This window comes from Brienomyrus brachyistius, chromosome 5 (genome assembly GCF_023856365.1).
Source record: "Brienomyrus brachyistius isolate T26 chromosome 5, BBRACH_0.4, whole genome shotgun sequence".
Taxonomy (NCBI): Eukaryota; Metazoa; Chordata; class Actinopteri; order Osteoglossiformes; family Mormyridae; genus Brienomyrus; species Brienomyrus brachyistius.
The window spans coordinates 26,463,813-26,485,890 of NC_064537.1; the positions used below are offsets into that span (position 1 = coordinate 26,463,813).

The 22,078-nt window shown below is 46.8% G+C and overlaps 1 protein-coding gene across 1 annotated transcript in view; it reads right to left on the reverse strand.

Annotated features, from left to right (window-relative positions):
- The window catches only part of sdk1b (sidekick cell adhesion molecule 1b), a 293,033-nt gene that overhangs the window by 31,975 nt on the left and 238,980 nt on the right, over positions 1-22,078 (reverse strand). Inside the window, exons 20-29 of the mRNA XM_049014318.1 lie at positions 21,154-21,269; positions 19,860-20,055; positions 18,826-18,924; positions 16,569-16,760; positions 15,670-15,791; positions 12,615-12,724; positions 8,750-8,900; positions 7,361-7,598; positions 5,504-5,619; positions 3,556-3,745 (exon numbers count right to left, since the gene is read on the reverse strand). Of these exons, the coding sequence (XP_048870275.1) occupies positions 3,556-3,745; positions 5,504-5,619; positions 7,361-7,598; positions 8,750-8,900; positions 12,615-12,724; positions 15,670-15,791; positions 16,569-16,760; positions 18,826-18,924; positions 19,860-20,055; positions 21,154-21,269 (1,530 nt within the window). The remainder of the gene's footprint in view (positions 1-3,555; positions 3,746-5,503; positions 5,620-7,360; positions 7,599-8,749; positions 8,901-12,614; positions 12,725-15,669; positions 15,792-16,568; positions 16,761-18,825; positions 18,925-19,859; positions 20,056-21,153; positions 21,270-22,078) is intronic.

Consider the following 22,078-nt stretch of genomic DNA (forward strand, 5'->3'; position numbering starts at 1 on the left):
TCCCGTTTCGCCCCAGAGCGCCCGGACTTGCGAGCGCCTTGGGGCCGACTCGCCACGGTGACCGTGTGACACTGGAATAGATGTGAGTAAAACAGCGTCCTTCCCGGGGGGGGCGGGCAGAATCTGCCACGATGGATAAAAATAGGAGTGTGAGGCTATGGCGAGGGGGGCTCTTCTTTTGGGTAGCCCCCCGCCCCCACAGCCTACGACATTCCGAGGTGATCCCAGTCTTACCAGTGAGAGAGACCACTGGCAGTGGTGAAAGGCCCAGCGAGCCGCAAAAACCTGGCAGCAGAGCAGTGACATTGTCGTCTCCTTTACAGGGGAAAAAAACAAAAGCACTTCTGTGAGCCATGTTACAATTTATATGTAAACCAGAAGCTGTGCAGGAGCACATCTCCCCATGTTTCCAGAGGGATGGGAAGCTCCACACCTTCACCGCTTTGTCCCGTTATCCTATCAATTACCGGCAAGGGTCACCTTTCAGTAATGGCCACTTGCGCACGCAGGCTCTTTTTATCTCTCCGGCTTTAAGCCTCCTTCACCTCTTCACCGGCAACCGACAGGGCAACAAAATCAACATCACTTGATTTGTTTATCTATCTTCCTTGCAGGATGCTCTGCGATGGCTGTCAGGCCCGTCACCACTAAGGACGCGTACAGACAGACAGGCACACGGGGCACCTGAGAGATCCCTTTATTTTAAATCATAACTTTTCAGTCGGCAGCTCCCAGTTGCTATTATTACTATAATACTAGAAAACTTTTCATGGGGAGTTATTATAAAATCTCACACACGTTCTCCAGCAAGTGTCTGTTTATGCACTGCTCTCTTCCCACATTCAGAATCTTCTTCCGCTCCTTGGATGGGGAGAGACAGGCCTGAAAGGTGGAACCCAGACAGACAGAACCGACGGCGTCGGTTTAATTAAAAGAGGCCTCGTCTGGCACCTGAGCGACTCCCCGCCTCGCGGTTTTTAATTTAGCTTCCCGCTAAGCCGTCGTGGAGCGGAGGGACCGGCAGAGAGGCTCTCCACAGGGTCGCGTCTCCCGATCCCATGCGTCAGATTTGAGTTACATTTTATCTTCATCAAAAACAAACAAAAAGATTCACATAAACCTTGGGACTGGGAAATTGCAGGTCCCTGGATCATTGAGCATTTTTCTGATGCCGATGAAGTGCTCAATTAAGGAGGAGAACTGTTACCCTTCTCACATACAGCGCAGGTGCATGTACCACCATGGACCACCAAGGTCTGGTCCATGCATTCTTCACCGAATTGGGTAGAAGGTCAGTTCTCACTTATTGCCAGTTTTAAATATGGTCTTCGGAATGCAATTAACTTCTGCAATAACACCGACCATGTTGTACCAGCGTTTCATTAAACGTATTTGGGTACAAACAAATGCTGCGTGTCCCTGTCTGCCCACGGTCAGCAGGGGAAACGGGCCCCAGGTGGCGCTGTGGTCATAAATCTCCTAGCGGGTGAAGTTAAAGGCTAATACGCGTTGATCCTGGGAGAAACAGACTGTCCCGCAAGCTGCAGTGAGCATGCTAAATAAAGTCTGCCGTTTCCACGACGACATAGGACGCGCTTCTCACCATCATCTCCGTAACTGACCTTTCCGGTGCAACATCTGCAACACATATTTTATTTCAAGAGTGGCTTTTGTTCAAAGTGACATACAAGGGAGGATCAAAGAGCAATTGGGGTTAACGGCAGGGGCCCAATGGCGACGTCACTCTGTTGGACGCGGGTTTTGAACCAACATCCTTCTCATCCCAACAGGCACAGATAACTGGAGAATTTTCAACACCACTAACATCTGAGCAGGAGGAGGAATGGAAACTTTATATGATGGCAGGTAAACAGCACAACTGGGGATTGAATAAAATGGGTCCCAGGTCGTTCCCCATATGAGCAGTTCTGTGCGACGCTTAACAAGGGCTCAACTCTGGTGTCTCACAATCTATAAACACACTTTACATGGGGGATCAGTGGAAATGTACAATGTATATATTATGTTGGCATTATGCTGTTCTTCTCTGCACAATAATCTCTATACGATAATCTACAGCTTTTATTGTGTCATTTAAACATAACTGGCGTATCATAAAGGAGGGAACCCTGCCTTATACTCTATGCATATATATCTATACTCTGCAGTAACATGTAATGTTCAGAATATCCCATACTGAGGTGACATTTTTCCACAAACAGATCAATAGAAATATAATCCTCTTCAAGCACAAGAGAGCTAAGCTTCACCTTAATGTCTAAAACAAACACTGGCCCTGCAAACATTTTAATGCATTAGAACAGGTAACAGAAGCCATTCCAAAACCAGAAAGAAATTTAAAAGTCTTCCAATATATTTATAGTGGTATTGAAATGGCACTAAGGGTATTAGAGTGCTATTATATTTCTGATCATCTCAAAAGGTGCTCCGACTATAGAACGTATGTTTTCTCTCAAAGATGATACTTTCCTGCTTAGTCACGAATCCATAACAATAAAAGTCTTCGGCGTAAAGTCTTTGCGAGGCCAAAACAGGGCAAGGTCTTTCCGGGTAGAATGAGCTCCAGCATGTCCGTGCAGGTGGCCATGTTAAGAAATGGCCTTTCCAGAACAACAGAAAATAAAAAGACTGATCTATGACTATCAGACCTGCCGCACACCATCTGAATATCTCTGGGAAAATGGGCAAAGGGGAAACAGTCTGAATACTTCACAAGGCTGCACAAATCTCCTCACTACAGTGGGATCTCGTTACAGCAGCAGAACCATAAAATCCCTGTAGGCTGTCATAAACATGCCCCCCTCCCCGCCCCCTTGTTAGGCCTACCTCCTGCTGAGGATTAAGGCCCTGCGCAGCTGGGCCAGCAGCAGCGTCCCCCCCCCCCACAGGTTATGGGGTAAAATGGGGGGCTGCAATCTATACACCCACATCCTCCTCCCACACTGTCCGTTCTTCCGAGTTAAGATGTTTAATCACAGCACTAGGGCAGAATTCCACCCCCCCCACCCTTAAAAGCACCCATCAGAACTGCAATTCAGAAGTGAGGCTATGCAGTGGATCAAAACACTACACCGACCTTAAGCTTGTGAACTGATCAGATCCAAGACACTTTTTTGTTTGTTGGTAATTAATTCAGAATCTGAGGTTTTTTAAAGAAGAGAATTTCCTGAACTACTTAAACGAGTCTGAGACAAGACCAAAGATAACATTTATTGAATCCTCATGATTATGCATAGAAAGACCGGAGGATGATGGAAGCGTCGATTGGGAAACGTCCTTCACCTAATGCCGATCTGCTCTTGGCTCACGGAAATCGATGCCAGGGATGGGAAAACGGAAATATACTGTCAAAAATAATGTGGCCGGCTGGAATGAGCTAACCACCCTCTCGGTCCCACAGAGGCACATTAGGATTAGATGATGAAAAACCTCACATAAGGACAGCTTCAGCCTAGCCTGACCCTCCGGAGAGCAGACGCTGTTGGGGACCCAGTCAGAGAGTCATGGCAGGCTGAAGAGAGGGAGGTTCCTTACCATCATCTTTGGATCTCTCCAGTACCGGGGGACTGCTGGGCTTGCCGTCCCCAATGCGGGTGAAGGCCAGCACCTGGATCTCATAGAGGACAAACTTGCGCAGGTTTCTGAGCAGAGCAGAGCGCGTCAGGTTCCCCTTCACCACGAGAACCTGCGGCTCCGCGCCCGAGTCCTGCTCTTTGTACAGCACCTAAGGGGACACACAGACAGACAGAAACACAGACACACACAATTAACAAGAGGGGCCAATCTGATTGACATTTAACCAGCCAACTGAACTGTGACAGAACCTGGCTGACAATGCTCAAGGTCTAGATATTTAGCGCCTTTAACTGCAGCCAATCGCTCAGTGATTAATCGCACACCCGGCTGGATATGATGCCTGATATGATATACAGGAGCTTAGGATTAGGAACGGGACACGTCATGGTGATTTAGACTGGGAGCATCTCTAAATGCCAGCTGAGGAGACTGTAACTATGTCTTCCCTCTAAACGAGACCCTACGACGCTCATGCAACGTCTGCAGCCTTTTCTGCGACCCAGCACTGCACCTACGTGATTGACAGTGATATTTATGTGCTCAATAAACAAAGTTATCAATACGTTAGAGGAGAAATATAACAGCATAATTCTGTGCTAGGCTGACGGAGATTACACTTCGCTCCCTTTTTTCAGTTTTTTTGCTGACGGCGCTGAAATGCATATTAAATGTCAATGAGAAAACATAAAACATCAAATGATGCAGACGTCCTGGGGTTCTGTTTCAACAACATGACTGGAGCGAGTCGATAAATTTAACATCTCTTGCTTGCTACCACTAAACCCATTCCTACCCGCCTCAGAATTTTGAGCCCAAAAACTACAAGTGGTCTGTTTGTGGGCATCTAAAAACTCCTAAAAATAGCCCTCAGACATCAACAATCACCCTCAAGCTAAGCTTCAGCTAATGGAATGTTTCAGAGCTCCTATCTTCTACAGACGGGATCTGCTAATATCTAAACTGAGTAGACAGAAAGGTCGCATCGCGATTAAATATTTATATCTGCCGTATTGTGTGGTCGGTCTCTGCAAACTCAGAACTTGCGTGGCATCAAAAAGCAAGAATTAAAATTAAAAGTTAAAGCACAGCATCCATAAACAGAAACTGCGTGTCACATGCAAACCCCCATCAGCTGGAACTTTATCAGCTGAAACTGCAGCCCAGAAGGTTAAAAGTCAAAGGCAGCATGTTACAAAAGAGCAGTAAGAACCTGCGCTTCAGGGGTTGCCAACAAAGGCGATGTTACAGCATCCCAGTCTGGCACAACACGAGACCCCAGAGCTCGCAATTAGCCCTACAAATAGCCCAGGCAAAACTAGCAAGTGTAGTAGGGCGAGTTCCCAGTAGTTCACAAGAGGCAGTCTGTTTAAAAGAGTTTACATTGTCTACAGATACCCTTTATTTTTGATATATGCGGCTGAGAACTACTTTCCACAAATATGCTTAGCACAGATCTTTAGTGTATTTAAAGACTGGGGTCTATTTATAAAGCCTTTTCTTGTAAAGGAATGAAGCATCAGTACTTGGCCTTGCAGGATGTTACATCATACGGGCTACATTCATCTCTGTGAAACTTTAACTCATTCTAGTTCGGGGGGGAAAGAAAAGGTGGACTAGAATCTCATGTATATTTTATTTTTTTGGCATTTCTATTTTTATTTCTCTCTTTCACGTTTACGATTATTTAGTTGGCGCGCCAATACGGTATGTTTATGAAGCTTATGGGAATGGGATTGGCCGTATCCAGTTATAGTTAACATGACTTCCTGATTTTCCCCTCCAAAATAAAAGGTAAAACAAAAAATAGGCCGACACAATGTTGAGCGCCATTCCCCTCAGCCAGTTTTTAATCATTTTCACCATAAACAGAGCTGACTTTGGTCGGTTGGGACGCCACTCGCCGTACCTTGTACCCCAGTATGTATCCGTTCTTCTCCTTGTCTGGAACTGGCCCCCAGTTGACCAGGATCCTCGTGGAGCTCATGGCCTCTGCCGTCACATTCTCGGGGGCTCCGGACGGCACTGCCGAAACACGCGGCACCCGAGGCCTGTGAGAACTTGGCACTAATTAGCTGAATGGACTTTAATCATAATGAGTCTATCGAGGAAATGTCAATACACAGTAAAATATCAGTGAGGATGGCAGATTGGGGGAGGGGTGTTATCTTCCTCACAGTGCCACGGACTGACACATCTCTAGTAAACCTCTCAGATGGAGAAAAATACTCGAACACCGCCCGGATCAGAGCCCCCCCCCCCCCCCCCACAGTGAAATCACGCGCCCAGGATTGCATATGATTACTGCATTACACCGCCGTCCCAGACAAATGCCATCCACATTAGCAAATCACCTGGCAATCAAACGGGCCTCGCTGCCTGATTTCAGAAGAACGACCCGCATGCTTTCAATAGCCCATTAAAGGTAGATTTGCTTAAGTGCCGAGAGTGTCGCTCCCGTGCGTCTGGTGTCCGCTGGCGGCTGCGGAGCAGGCCAGACCGCCGGGAAACGGCGGACAGGGGGAAATAAGAGCGATGACCTGCTGTGCAGGGTGGTGAACGATCACCAGCCGGCTGTGACCGCACGAGAAATGAGGAAAATGACTTTGGGATTCCCCGCTAAAGAGACGCATTTATACCGAATAATAAGCAGCGCCAGCGGCTGCCTCAGATTTTTAACTCGCCAACTGCAAATTAAGGTAATATTTTTAAACTTAATGGCATGCATTTATTCAGAAGCCTAAAATAAACAAGTTGACCAGTCAGACATAAAATATCCAGCTTGGGTTGCCCTTTGAAAAGTACAGCTAAAGCCTGGAAAACAGTCGATGGTCTTTCATTAGTGAAGAGCACAGAAACGTCTCGAGGAAAAGGGCTTAGACCATCTCTTCTAGGAGGACTATTAAAGAGCCCTTAGCAGAGCACAGGCTGAACCCCACCCTGCTTCACCATAGGATCCCTGCATGCAACGAGACATTTTCTGGAGAAAGGAAAGTTTGATATGGACAGCTATTTAAAATACTCCATCAAACTTTCATGTGGTTTCCAAGCAAATGCATGTTTAATCTAACCATCGACTCCTCCCCCCAATAACAAGCTGGCATGGGTGTGTTCACATCTTCCCTAGAAGAAATGTCACAGTGCAGCTACTTCTAAGGTAAATATATATACACATATTACAGAATCATGCATGTGGACATGTAAGCACACGAAAATGGGTCCTCACACACATTTCAATTGACCACTAAAATTAAACGTTTAGTGCAGCCTTTATGATTAATTGTATCATGTAACTGATGGAGTCCAGTTTTCCACCAAGTAAAGGCATAAATCACGATATAGGTATGAACTGCATATCGAAATAACGACACTATATATAAACAAGGCACTGTAATAACTAACATAAAATAAAAGCTACTGATAATGTCAAACTAACACAGCCAGGGCATGTATATGTGAACCTTATTAATAAGTGAATTTTAGATGACAACCTGTGAGGCTTTTAAAGCTTATTCCCATTACAGATGCCCTACATCACTCATGCAAAAAAGATTCTTTCATTCAAGGTACGGGGAGGTAGGAGAGATGGCATGGATGATTCTGCTTAGCTCTCTTTCAAAACAATCCATTTCACAGCCATATGGTAAGCAGTGATACGCAGGTTGCTTTACGCGGCACGTTTGAATCCCAGCAGGGTGATTCCAGAAAACTTCTCCTGGGAAGAATAAAATTAATTTCGCCCCTGATGTGCCAGAGCCTTGCTTACCTGACTCCCGCGTTCGGCCCTTGACAGGCTCGCTCCAGGGCCCGGGGCCGATGGAGTTAAAGGCCTGGATCTTCAGCCAGTACTCGGCCCATTCCTCCAGACCCTCCAGGGTGACCTCCCTCTCCAGGCGGTCACTAACTACCTGGCTCCGCGTCTCCCCCTGCTGGTCGACCCGCCATAGTTTCACACGGTATCCCACCGTCTCCGGGTTACCATTGTACTCTGAATCCGGTAAAGGCTGGTGGGGTGGCAGGGGTGGTGACAGGCACAGGAATTAACAGTCAGATAACTTTTAATACAGAAACTGAAAGGCACAACCAAATTCTAGAAAACAGAGCCTGAAGCAATGCCTCAGAATTATTTTGCACTTCTTTTTGACACGTCATATACTGTTATCCTTCAGCAGCACACGCACGCAACAAATTTATTTGTTCATCATCTCAAGCTGTCAAAATTTAATTGAAAAATTCTGACATCAGCTCAGAAATACAGGAGCAGCTGTGACTATAAGAAAGATGTCAGACTAAAAGATGTATCAGCACCCAGCGAGGTCGCTTTTTTTAAAATTCATCAGTAAACATCATGAAGTGGAGAAATTCAATTTCAGGATTGACAAGGTGCACATCACCTGTCATTATTTCAAGTGGAAATCAACGGTAACATTAAAAGGCCCAGCACTGACGAGAAGGCATGCATCATCGAAAGACGGCAAGCTACATTTACGTATTTAACAGGTGCTTTTGTCCAAGGTGATATACATAAGAGGAGAGCTTGGGGTCAGAGAGCAGGTCAGCCTGGAGCAGCTGGGCTTAAGGGCCTTGCTCGATGACTCAACAGTAATATAATTACTACATCAGCCAGGGCATTTGAACCCACGACCTTCCGAACACGGCCACAGACCCCGAAACCGCTGCACTAAACACCAAATGATAATGAGGACCGGTTTTTGTTTGTTATGGATAGATTGTGGAGTTTGGACTGCTTGCATGCTTCGTCTAAAGTGACAGTGATATCAAAGGACAGTCTGAATGATTCAGCAGAACCCAGCTGAGCAGACGCGGACGGAGCGGACTATCCGAGAAGCACTTCGTTACCGCGTGGACAGCCGAAGCAAGCGATGGAAACTGTCTATGCACAGAGATAATGACTTTCCTTTGTGCCTCCTGAAGTGAAAATACTCTTTGTCATGCTTATTTTGTTCAGGATGCACTGCGCAGGTCTCTACATGCTCCCTGCACGGTGCAGGCGGGAAAGACACATCAGCGTGACAAACGCTGAAAAAGTGTCAGAACAGAAGCGACAACTGCTCGCACGCCCCACATCCCACACCCTGGGGTCCATCCTCCCAGAAACAAGACGGGGTTGCCCAGGCGACGCCAGGCTCCTTACCACCCACCGCAGCCACAGGCTGGTCTCGCTGGCTGTCCGCACCGTCACGCTGCTGGGGGCCACATCTGGGGGGGCCTGCAGGGTCTGGATGATGCGGGAGGGCTGGCTGGCGGGGCTGGAGCCCACAATGTTTACCTGACGCATGCGGAATCTACAAAGGCACAACAACAACACCGGATTACATTGTTACAGCCCACGCTTTTATCAAAAAACGGAAAAAAACATACTTTTTGAGAAAGCAGGATCAGACCATCGCTGAAGCAGTCGGGGGATAAGGGCCTTGCTCAGGGGCCCAAAAGTGACATCACAGGAAGAGCGTCAATGTGAACACACCCTCTCACAACACACGCACACACACATACACTCCGTTTTGTCCAGTACACTGGAAGTGATGCAGTTACTACATGTGTAAAAATAACATGCCAGGAGCCTGCGGAATGGCTCAGCGACATGAGTCAGTGGCACCGCTCAGCAACATTGCTCAGCGACATGGATCAGCAGCATGACTCAGCAACATTGCTCAGTGACACGGCTCAGCAGCATTTCTCAGCGACATGGATCAGCAGCATGGCTCAGCGACATGGATCAGCAGCATGGCTCAGCGACATGGATCAGCAGCATGGTTCAGCGGCATTTCTCAGCGACATGGATCAGCAGCATGGCTCAGTGACATGGGTCAGTGGCACTGCTCAGCGGCATTTCTTAGCGACATGGATCAGCAGCATGGGTCAGCGACATGGCTCAGCGACATGGATCAGCAGCATAGCTCAGTGACATGGCTCAGTGGCATTTCTCAGTGACATGGCTCAGCGGCATTTCTCAGCGACATGGATCAGCAGCATGGCTCAGCGACATGGATCAGCAGCATGGCTCAGCGACATGGATCAGCAGCATGGCTCAGCGACATGGGTCAGTGGCACTGCTCAGCAATATTGCTCAGCGACACGGCTCAGCGGCATTTCTCAGTGACATGGCTCAGCGGCACTTCTCAGCGACATGGATCAGCAGCATGGCTCAGCGACATGGGTCAGTGGCACTGCTCAGCAACATTGCTCAGCGACATGGATCAGCAGCATGGCTCAGCGGCATTTCTCAGCGACATGGATCAGCAGCATGGCTCAGTGACATGGGTCAGTGGCACTGCTCAGCAACATGGATCAGCAGCATGGCTCAGCGACATGGGTCAGTGGCACTGCTCAGCAACATTGCTCAGCGACACGGCTCAGCAACATGGATCAGCAGCATGGCTCAGTGACATGGGTCAGTGGCACTGCTCAGCAACATTGCTCAGCGACACGGCTCAGCGGCATTTCTCAGTGATATGGCTCAGCGACATGGATCAGCGGCATTTCTCAGCGACATGGCTCAGCGACATGGGTCAGTGATATGGCTCAGCGACATGGATCAGCGGCATTTCTCAGCGACATGGGTCAGTGATATGGCTCAGCGACATGGATCAGCGGCATTTCTCAGTGACATGGCTCAGCGACATGGGTCAGTGGCACTGCTCATCAACATTGCTCAGCTGCATTTCTCAGTGATATGGCTCAACGACATGGATCAGCGGCATGGCTCAGCGACATGGCTCAGTGGCATTTCTCAGCAACATGGCTCAGTGGCATTTCTCAGCGACATGGCTCAGCAGCATGGCTCAGTGACATGGCTCAGCGACATGGATCAGCAGCATGGCTCAGTGACATGGATCAGCGGCATCGTTCAGCAACATGGCTAAGCGGCATCGCTAAGCGACATGGATCAGCAGCATGGCTCAGTGAGCTCCAACACGCGATCGCAGCCGCCTGTCACCGCGGCATGTGACATCAGCCCGTCCTGCTCAGCCCCTCCTGACAGACATCCCTCCCCTGTAGTAGCTGGGCACAGTGTACTGACTCCCCACTGCTGTACAATAGTGCATCTTAAGCGCCCATCACAATCTGCAGGCTGCCAGCGGGGAGGGCCTCTGGCCTGCCATCATCGGTGGCACACCATGAGACCCATGGAGCATACAAAGCTGTCTTCCCAGCCTGGTAGCAGCCACATCAACGTGTTCCGGACGGCCCAGTCCAGCTGGGAGTCATGATGAATAAATGGACGCAGGAAGGCAGAGGGTTCAGTTACGACTGAGGAAAAACTATGATTCCCACCTAGGCGATGCCGCTGAGGACAGAAAGCATGAAAAGTGCGTGGAATCTCACCAGTAAAAGCTACCGACCTGGAAAATGTACTCTAGACGAACCAGGGACGAAAAACCTCTAATAATTTATATTATGTAAATAATATCATTATAAAACACAGATGTGAGCCAGCTGCTTCACTTCCATAATTCATCTAATTTATTTAAGTCTGAGGCCACCTGGACCTAAAGTCAGCTAATGAAATCAATTCAGGGACGTGCTTATGTTTGGCTGAGGGGGTGCATCAGTGCAGGGGTCAGGGGTCACGCCTAAAGGACCACCCCTCCTCCAATCAGGTGCTTCAAATCAGATCGACAGCTTTAAAGATTTCCATCGGTTTCCAGATATCGCCCCTCCCCGCAGCGTGTTTTGCTGCAGTTATTAACTGGGTGGAGGAGGGGAAGGGGGGGGAGCCAGATGGTGGGCAACCGCACGGCTACCTGAGACTAACGTTAAACCTTGGTAATCTCACTGCAGAGGCAGTAGAAGGTGACAATGTTAGCTTGGGATGAATGTGACACCAACTTTACAACCGTGAGGACGGTTATTTTGCAATAGTACTGTAAGCATCTCCAGTACAGTACAGAACAGCAGTCAGATTGAGTAGTTTCTGCATTAAATGTGGTAATTGCCAGCCAGATGAATCTGAAGGCTCCGATCGCAGAAACGCTTCCGTTAGGGCAGAATTCTAGGATTACGCTTTAGGTGGGGGCATAAGAGGAGCCATAATTCATAAGGAGGGGCTAAGCTTATCATTAGCCAATGATATGATTTGAATTCATGAGTGACAGCAGGAGGAGGCACTCTGGGGGCCAATCAGCATTCAACTGGGCCTGGTGCCCCTGTGGCCCCGTCCTTGTACCTGCCCCCTGGACTGAATCACCTCAGAAGCTGCTGCTGCTAATAATAATAATAATAATAATAATAATAATAATAATAATAATAATAATAATAATGAATACACAGACAAAAAATAAAGCATTAAATGCTACATAGGTGATGAAATCCAGCAAAACTGACCACCTCGACAGCATATGAAACAGCAACTTCTGTTTGGGCTGCAATGTTACATAAAAAGACAACATTTGCTCCCTATTAAACTGCACATCTTTGTTATTTTATCTTCTTTTCACAGCTTCTCATTTAATTAAAAGCGTTCCCAATGTTTCATGTACATCGTCCATTTAATGAAGCAGTTCAAGTTGAAAACACATTTAATAGCCATGTAAGCCACACATATATATTAATTATAAGGTGTATTAATCACAGTTGTAAGAGATGTAATATAAACTGGAATATTAAGATATATTTAATAGTGTGATACAGAACCACCCTTTTTGCTTTAGGTTTAAAAATAATCAACTTGTCAGAAGCTCAATATCATGCAGCATGAAAAAAAAAATCACATTTGCTCCATTTAAACAGCTGATGGATCATTGCAAGCAGTTTTGCATCAATGTGTAAGCTGTCACGGAAGAGAGATGTGCTCATTTGAATTTTTTGACGTGCGTGATGGTCTTGTGTTCCCCCTCGTTGTATTGATATGGCCTAATGTCACCATGAATCATGCTTCAGGTTAGAATCTAGGAAAACAAACGTTCTCGCGTTCTTTTGACAACACAGAACAAGCATTTACGATTAATAAGCTGCATTCAGTATAGTAGTGTGTGATATATGTACCCAGCACTGACCTGTACTGGGTGAATGGAGCCAGGTTGGGAATCTCCAGCACCTGGGCATCCGGCTCGTTCTCCTTCTCATAAAGCACCTTCCACTCCTCATCATCACCGATGCTGCCCACCTATGTGAGAGAAAGTCCTTGGGTCAGGCACTGGGGTCCCAGCTGAGGGGTCAATTCGCGCTAACGGTGTCCTAGGTGTCACCTAGAGCCCCGATGAAACAGCCGGGACTGTGGGATTAACGGTTAATGGTCAGATACACCGGCAAGAAATGAGTGTGTATGCTCATGTCAGCCCCTGTTCCAGCTACTTAGGACGGGATACCTCACTTTGGGCAGGCATAAGGGAGGCATAGTACTGATACTACATTGTAGGAGGGGACTATGTTCCCAAACTGGACAGTACAGTAACTGTAACCAACTTTACCACCATAAAATTCTGTCACTGATGGCAGGAGCTTGTTAGCAGTATGCTAATGGCAGAGGAAAACTTGAGTTAACTTCATTAAAGATAGACACAGTTCCCGCAGAAATACACAGCTCCTTATAAGGAATATGCCACAAATCCAGGAGTGTGGTACCTCGTCTACTCACGGGAACTCCACCCAGCTCTGCTAAGAGTGGGGGTCCTCCTCAGGTGCCTGAGAAAAGCCCTAAAAACACCCAGATGGGTCAACTGGAGTAGGAACCTCACAAAGCCTCTGTGACAATATGACGCTTTTCCACTGGCATACAGGAACCGAGCCGTACCCGAGCCGTACCCGAGCCGTACCCGAGCCGTACCACAAAGAGAGACTAGGTACAGCACGGTTCCAGCTTGCTTCAGTTTTCCACTGCAGAAAGACTGGCTTGGTAAAGCCCTACCGGGTTTGGAGACCATTCAAAGATATGCTGTATTTTATTGGTCACATGGTGTACATGATGTGCTGATTTCTGCTGGCAAATCTGTGACAATCACCGTCGTACGTTAACATGAAATACTAGTGAAATTAGCATTAGGTTGTATAAATTTCCATTACGAATCAATTCCGTTTAGCTGTTCTATAGTTTTTTAGCAGCAGGCTGCAAATTTTCGAGTTCCGAGTTACTGGCAATGCATGAATGCATCAATGTGTCGCAATAAGCAAAGCTACTTAAAATGAATAACATACAGAATATACCCTTTTTTCCTTCAGACAATCCATGTAAATTGATGCAGAACACTGATATTGCCATACATTTTGTCCAATCAGTGGGTGGTGACATATCCAGCTCACGTTAGTCATGCATTCGGCCCTGCTAGTAAGCTATGTTAGTGCAAATACGGGTGGGGTGTAGCTCACATAATGTAGCATGGAAGACCCATGGCCTAGTTCTTGGTGGCAGTGGCAAAGCGCCAAGAGTTTTAGACACTTTGTCTGCTACCCATGAACAGGCAGGAGGTGGGAGGCATATCTGATTAACAGATGAAAAGCATATTAATAGACGCATACAGGAGGCTAAGAGATCCATCACTGAACAAATCGCTTCTTCCAACAATCCACACTGTTGGCTGTTATTACTGGCAACAGCTGGAGTCTTCATGTCCCAGCTTGGTCAAAAATATGACACTACTTAAAAGGCAAGCATATCACATGCTGGGCGCACTAGCCAGCCTCCACTGTAATCTTGTGCTGAAGTTAACATGACTAAGAATCGAGATGAGGGCTTCCGGGTGGCATCGTCAGCCATTCCCAGCCACCTTGAAAAGGACCTCCTGAGCCTTCCCTAGGTTGCACTGAGATTTGGCTGGTGCATTTTGCAGGGATTGGAGGCGTATAAATGATGGATGAATCTTATTGTGCAGTATGAACAGAAAATTGGAAGTCTAATGAAGCTTGCGCTGAAAACACCTGAAACAGCAATGGAAGCTGGGTAAACCAGCAAGGTGAAGTCTTCATACCCTCGAGGCATCTCCAGGCTTTGAAGAGGTTGCATTTTTGTTTTTTTTTAATGTTTCAGAGACTTCACGCATATTAGAGGAACAGCAGAATTCCTCTAATACTGGAGATGAAGACAAGCATCTACAGTAGATACGGTATAGAAGCCTCGCTGCTTTGTCTGAGCTCTGCATCAGACATGCTTTAATACTGTTGGGAAATACAACAGGGCATTTGCTTTTTACTGCACGTTCAGCTTATCTCTGACATTTTATTGGGGATTATATATCTTTTTCATGTTTAGAAAACACCGATTCCACAGAGGTTTTTATCTATTGTGACTATGTGGCTGGCTCATCCTGCCTTAATCTATTAAAATTAACAATCATACTTATGGATCCTGAGTTCTGGGTCTATTCAATAAATTGAGAAGCATTAGGGCTCCCAAGCCAAACAGAAAAATTCTGGCAAACACTGAGTTATTTATCTAGAAATAAGGACAACGCTGAAATGATTATGTATTTCAACCTGAAATTACAGCGGTTTAAGCATATTCATTTCATGCAATTCAGGAACAGAATTCCAGATTACCCTAATTTCGACCAATTTTCTCCCTGACAACAAAGGCAGCATGAGCGAAAAATAAAATTATCTAGTTGCTAACATGAATACCCACTGCAAGAAAACAGACTGCATTTCAGTTAGTCTCAGCACCGATGCTTATTTTTCATTCCATCTGTTTGTCTCGTAGAAACCTCAATCAGAATATTTCAAAATGCGGTTGCTGAGTTAATTCTGCCCTGACAGATAATTAAAGGTATTGCAGGTAAGGAGGGTAAGAAAAATGTGCTTTGTGTGTATCGGGTGGGCGAAGCGTCATGATGGGAACACGCTGCATGGGGGAAGGAGAGTCTTCGCAAAGCGCAAGGCCTCCACATCCGTACTGATTTGATCCGTTACTATAAGGCCAGGAGGGTTCCAAGCTGTACCATAATGTAAAATGTCAAGTAACTCGGTGAAAAGTATTATGGGATTGAAATAAATAAAGCATGTGGGCACATCACGGCAAGGCAAACAACTGCGGCGAAACAAGCCTTCCCTGCGATTTTCCTGTCTCTCGATATGGATTATGAGAGAGAGTGGGAAATCATATTGAATCTCTTTACTAACCTGGCCCTCAACAATCCACTTGGAGATAGAGGTTTTCCCATCGTCGCCTGCTCGGAACTTCAGAGTGGCAGAACGAGGGCTTATGTTGGAGATAACGATGTTCGATGGTGGTCCAGGAAGTTCTGTATTTAGGAAGATACACATTGGGAGCGGCATTTTGAAGCCAGCAGTAATTCTTAAAGGGAAAAGCAGCATCCTAAGAAGTATTACATGCCAGAAAGACATGCGTCCACCTGTTATTATACATGTCTATAAGTACACGATCACACAACACCCCTTTCAGAGCTGACTGCTTAATTATTGTTTATCACTTTGAGGCAGGCTAAGCGAATCGCAATCAGGACACACCTGCTAGCCTTACATCTCCCTGAACCTCCGCAGCCCCCCCGCTGCCTCTCACGCCCCTCACAATTTACAGTGTATCACCCATGGCTGAGGCCTGGCATTTATCCATAGGGACGCATCCATCATTTCACACTGACAAACAGTGTGCCTCCGGGCTGCTTAAAATGAATGCTAGTCCTCCACAGTGACTTTTGATTCATGGCCAGGCAGAAACAGGAACTTATCATCTCCCATAAAGACAATGGCAGCTTAAAAGATCATTATTCATATTTATGCTGATCCGGGCGCAAAGCTGGGGCTTTCCGTGTGCTGAACATGACCCAACTCGGAGGCGGGGAGGTAAGGAGGGCGGGATAAATAAGGTTTGGGCTTTTGCTAAACAAGGGGCAGGCCAGATCTAAGGAATCGCTTGTGTCCATCGATTTAGTTTTAGCAGGAAATGTCACGGAATTCGCAGACGTTGGGCTATCACTCACCAAAGACCTTTGTGCTAAAATAATGTCCCGGGCTTGTCAAAGGAGGGGGGGTCATGTGGCAGGGTGAAAGAGGCTCACCTGGGGGAACTCCTGAAGAGATGGTGGAGGACGTGATGGTACCCGTACCGGCGTTGGTCATGGCCGCCACCTCCAGGGAGTAGGTGGTGAGCGACGTCAGGCCTGTGACCTTGTACTCATGCGTGCTGTTCTGCAGGGCGCGCGTCTCCCGTGATGAGTTCTTCCCTGGGACGTCCCAGGATACCACGTACCCTGCAGCACGGGATCAGGTCACAGGCGAGTTCGGTAGGGGAGCATGTGCAGACACCAGTATGAGCACAGATACATTGGAGTGCATCTCTTCTTGGAGTCCAGGCACAGGGACAGCCATTTATCCAACGGCCTTGGAGCAACCTGTGATCTGGGCAATGGATGGTTAAGGATCCCCTGGCAGATTCTGGGGGCCCAGAACTTGCCTTTCAATATGTAAAATTTGGCGAGGGGGGCCCAAGGTAACATTATGCTTGGGGGGGGGGGCAGAATATCTAGCTATGCCCCTAAATGAGTCTTTCCTGCTGAGAATGGGATTCAAACCAGCAACCTTCCATTCACAGACACAAAAGCCCAACCCAATGAGCCACCCATGCCTCTGCTAAACATGTAGGCACTGTGTGAAAACCGCCTTTCCATGACCCAGGCACAGTCAAGAGCCGAGAACTGATGGAAAACGAGAAATCTATACAAAATGCATCCGTCTGTTTAATTCCCGCTACAGAAATATCGATCCAATTAACATCTTCAGCCTGGGGATGTTGATGCGAAAATCCCAGCCGTAAAATAAAAAAGATAAACGATCGACAGAGGTGCCTGCCTTCAAAACGCAGATGGTCACCCATATTTCAGCTAAGGGTCTATAGAGTTAGCGAGTTTTTAGCAAGGTGGTGTCTCAGCATGGGTGGAGGTTGAGGGACAGAGTGCCAGACAGACGCCGTCGGTGCCACGCGGCCCGTGTAGCTCCTGGGCCCAGAGCGTCAAACAGAGACTAATAGCTGGCAGGGGTGCTGTATAATTTGCTCTGTATCAGGACTCCATTCTCTTTTCGTCAGCAGTGTTTCCAATCGCACACTGTCCTTTCGCATCGGGACCCTCATACATCAAAGTTTGTACCGAGAGACCCAGCGAGAAGCTGGCAAGTCCAACATCGAAGGTGGGGGGGGGGGGGGGGGGGTGAGGTGTGGGAGGGGGGATATGCCGGGCCGAGTTCCGAACAACGGGAGATGCAAAAAATTATTTTAATTTAATCTACATTCATTCTTATGCTGCTATTCCCGACTAGTTCCTCATGAGCGTTGTACTCTGCCCAGCTTCAAAACACGTCTACAACTATGTCACCTTCCATTGGACGTGCAGGACATGCGGGGTATGCATGGTATGATCCCCCCCATAGTCTGATAATCCGGCAACCTGTAGACAAACGCCTGTTCGGGGCCCGCCCGTTATAAATACCGTGACCCCAAAGTGACAACTATATTTCTACCAGTTCCCTGCCAGACGGCCCACATTTTCGCTCCCTCGGAGGGTCTCCAAGGACCAGATTGAGAAACACTGCACTAGGTAACAGCGTCGCCACGACAACTCAATGAAGCATTAAACACACGCGTGCCCATTAGAGGCTGCGCTACCTGGGAACGCCTGATAAATTAAAATGGAACGCCTTTCGAAACACTGACACGTCCTCTCGCTAACGCAATGACAAGCTCGATGCTGACAGATGGGCCGGGGATTCAAAAATACGTACCTGCGTATGGGCGGCTCTGTGCAGGGGCTGGCCAGCAATCAGCCACCGAGCGGCTAAAAGACATTTCTACTGAAATGCACCATCGAGGAGAAAGGCAGGCTAACAAGACGGATGACTGATGATTAGAAGCTCATGCAGCCCCATTCACGGTACTGTAAAGCACATTTTTCTTCTTACCAAAGCAGCGTTGTTCTGGCTAATACAGAAACATACATATGCAGTGTATTTTGTTATACGTATAGTTGTGGCTCAGTGGGTTAGGGTGCTGTCCCTGAGATTAGAAGGTTGTCAGTTCAAATCCCAGAGTCAACACAGTGATGTCACCATTGGACAAGGTCTTTAACCCCCAATTGTATCAGGTAGGGGCAAACCCTCATAAAAATTTGCCACTTTAGATAAAGGTGTTTGCTATACATGTAAAATGTACTAAGCATGTCTATCATGTAGGTTTCTACGCAGCGCGTCTCTCTGTGACACACCAGGCAGAGGTCACTGGCCATGGGAGAGAGGCGGGTCCACCCAGGAGACCACGAGTCTCACCTGTAATGATACCGTTTTTGTCCAGAGGCTCCTGCCAACTGACCCGCAGGGAGGTATCCAGAATCTCTGTGAAGCTCAGGTGACCAACTGGACCGGGCTCTACATCACGAAAATATAATAATCATCAATAAATCCCTTATGTTCCTACATACACAGAATCATCCAAAATGCAGAGTAAGCATTTCCTCTAATTCTATACAGAGGGCCTTTAAATGCTTAGTCCTGATACGAAAAATTGCCAAGTACGCGATGTTATTATAAGTGCACAATGTTTCTGGGGCTGCAAATGTCTTACCAAAACAACAAATCCATTACAGGGATAATCAGATACATATATACGCTGTACACATACAAGTGCGTACAGTTCTTTGAACGCGTATGAAGCAAATCCGTCAATGGCAGAATTTAACAGCCACTATAAAGAGTAAACTCACGTCTCCCATCAAGTTCAGCAGCCGTAAGAGGATTATCCTTTAATCAAATGAGCCATGTGATTTATAAGGGGAGACACGGGCAAAATAAAGCATTATCTGATTCAAAGAGATACTCCTGTTCCCAATCCTTCTTTATGCCATTCTAAACCTCCGATAAGATACTTTTAGAGAATAGTGTAAATACAGCATTCTTTGTTGTGAATATTTTGATCTTCAAAATATACCGAAAACTAAGCTCTTTGAACAAAAAAACCAAAGTGACACAGCGTAATGACGACAGCTATAAAACATCAAAGATGTTTCACATGCATGGCAAGCAAAGGAAAAATGATGCTAATGAGCTTTTTCTTTTAAAACAGATTACTAGGTTTCACCAAGTCTAATGGTGTTATTTTATCTAGTAGTGTGTTATTCCCAGATGTGCTGGTTAAACTTGTTACCGTTGATTTCTGTTACGAACAGTTGCCAAGCCCCCCAAATAACGGGCAACAGAGCTTAGAGTGACACGGCAGAAACATGAGCCCCCCCCGGGCACCGCGAAGACACCGCCGGTGCGTTCAGCAAGACCGGAAGCGAATATGGCGAGTGGCTGGAACTCACTGTCCTCGTGCGTCTGCACCTGCTGGGGGGGGCTGCTGGGTCCGTCCCCGGGGGTGGTGAAGCAAAGCACCGATGTCATGTACCAGGTGAACTTCTTCAGGTCGGTGATGTAGCCCAGGTGACGGGCGCCGTGGAAGTCTGGGGTGATCGTCACCACGGTGATGGCGTCCGGTGACTGTTCTGGCCATGCCAGGAGCTGGAAAGGATACGAGGCAAATTTTTAAGACGGAATTTTTACACACTGTACCCCCGCAATCCAAAAGCATGCAGGCATCTCTAACTTTCCCACTGTATGTGCATATAGCCAAAGACCCCCAGCCTTGGATATTCTCCCCTCCTCACCGTGACCCTGACCAGGATAAACGCTTGGAAAGCGGATATATTGCTCAACGATCTGTACCTTAATAGCACATAACGACAATGGCAGACATTTCATACTGCAATCTACTCCACCGTACAGCCTTGAGAGCCTCTCTGACAAAAGCATGCATAAAACAGCAAACATCAAAAGCATAACTCCAGGCACAACATGGGGATGTTCTTTTCATTATATCACGAGTTTATAATGTCATCCCGAATGGCTTCAATTGTAGCATCCATACTATACTTCACTAATTTATACAACGGCAAACGTTCTTCACTGTCAACAGTACACATAGATAAAGAAATACTATTATAGTACTATACTATACTATAGTATGAATGCATCAAATGTTCATAGACAGAAAGGAAATATGAAACAACTTTAGCCAAGAGTAAAATATGACTCGTTTCGTTCCTTACAGTTAATGTGGTGGGACTCACAAGGAAGTTTCAATTTTGTCTTGAAGGCCACAATACTTCATGTGTCAAGGTTTCCAAGGTTACAGGCAGCTCGTCCGCCTAACGTGAGTGAAGCTAACTCTCTGTTAGAGTTAAATTGAATGCTGCAAAGTCGGGACTCCAGCCTAAAGCACTTTTACCCTTTTTTATATTTTTATCACATCTAGAAGGTTCCTGACCAAGGGGAGCATTCGGGCATCTCTAAGGAATACAGGTGTCACAAAACCGACCTGCGTTCTTTATTTAATTGTCCATCGAATTTATAAATGTGTTTATTTTGTGAGCTACGGCTACAGTGGGTGGGGGGTGCTGGGGGTAACAGTCGATAGGATAGGATCCACGCTTTCCTACCTGGGGGAAGAAGGCCAGACCTCAGGAGGTACTGACACAAACAGGTCAGTCACCCTGAAGAGAGATTTTGACTGAAATCTCACCGGTAAGATTGGCTGTGCAGCTGGTGTCTAAAACGCACCTTATATCCTTGATTGATTCCATTAATAAACTGCTGGGGGGGGGGATTCCATGTGAACTTGACAGTGGTGGAGTTCAGGGCCTCGGCCTCGACGTCCTGGGGGGGCGCTGTTGGCACTGCAAATAAACGGACGGATGTGAATGCGAGCCACTGACAGCTGCAGTGTATTATACACACCCCCAGTTTCAATACATGTCACTTCATCCCTGCTTACTGGGGACAGCTGACATCGGTGAGTAGTTACACCAACACACAGCCTGAAACACTCCCTCAGACATCCACTATAACTGAAGTCATATCAATCTTTTTATTCTGGTTTCAAGTACAGGAGAACCAAAAAGTTTCTCACTCAAAGAAGAGTTTCACGCAGCAAAGAGAGACATTGAGTCTGTAGTGAGATGCTCCTGACAGACAGCATGAAAACATTGTGACAGTGAAGTCAGGTTGAGGCCAGCAGCATCTTTCACGTGAACCTGTCTGACTCAACAGTCGTTAACAATCAGGAAGTTAACGACTTCTAATGGTTGTGGCCCGGTTTAAACAGCGTGACGCCTAGCGGGGAGTGAGCTGGATCAGATCTCCTTCTGTGCCCTGAGAAGTTGTGCTTCAATGGATTACTGAAGATACAAGCTATCTATGTATACCTGAGTGGCGTGTAAGGTAGGAAGTCCCCATGAAAGAGTTACCACAGAGGATTAGGAAAATGAATCCGGCATCTGTCTTGCTTTTACCACAGACGAGCCTTAGCGTGACACATCAGTCATAATTATGCAATTCTGCAACACAATAAAAGCTATTAGCAAGTTAACATGTACTTACACTAAGAACTCAATGATACATCGAACAGTCTCCAGTTGTGCGATATATGTACTTTGAAGGTTGTGTCAGTGCATTATAGTGCAAATTATAATTCTGAAAATGTTTT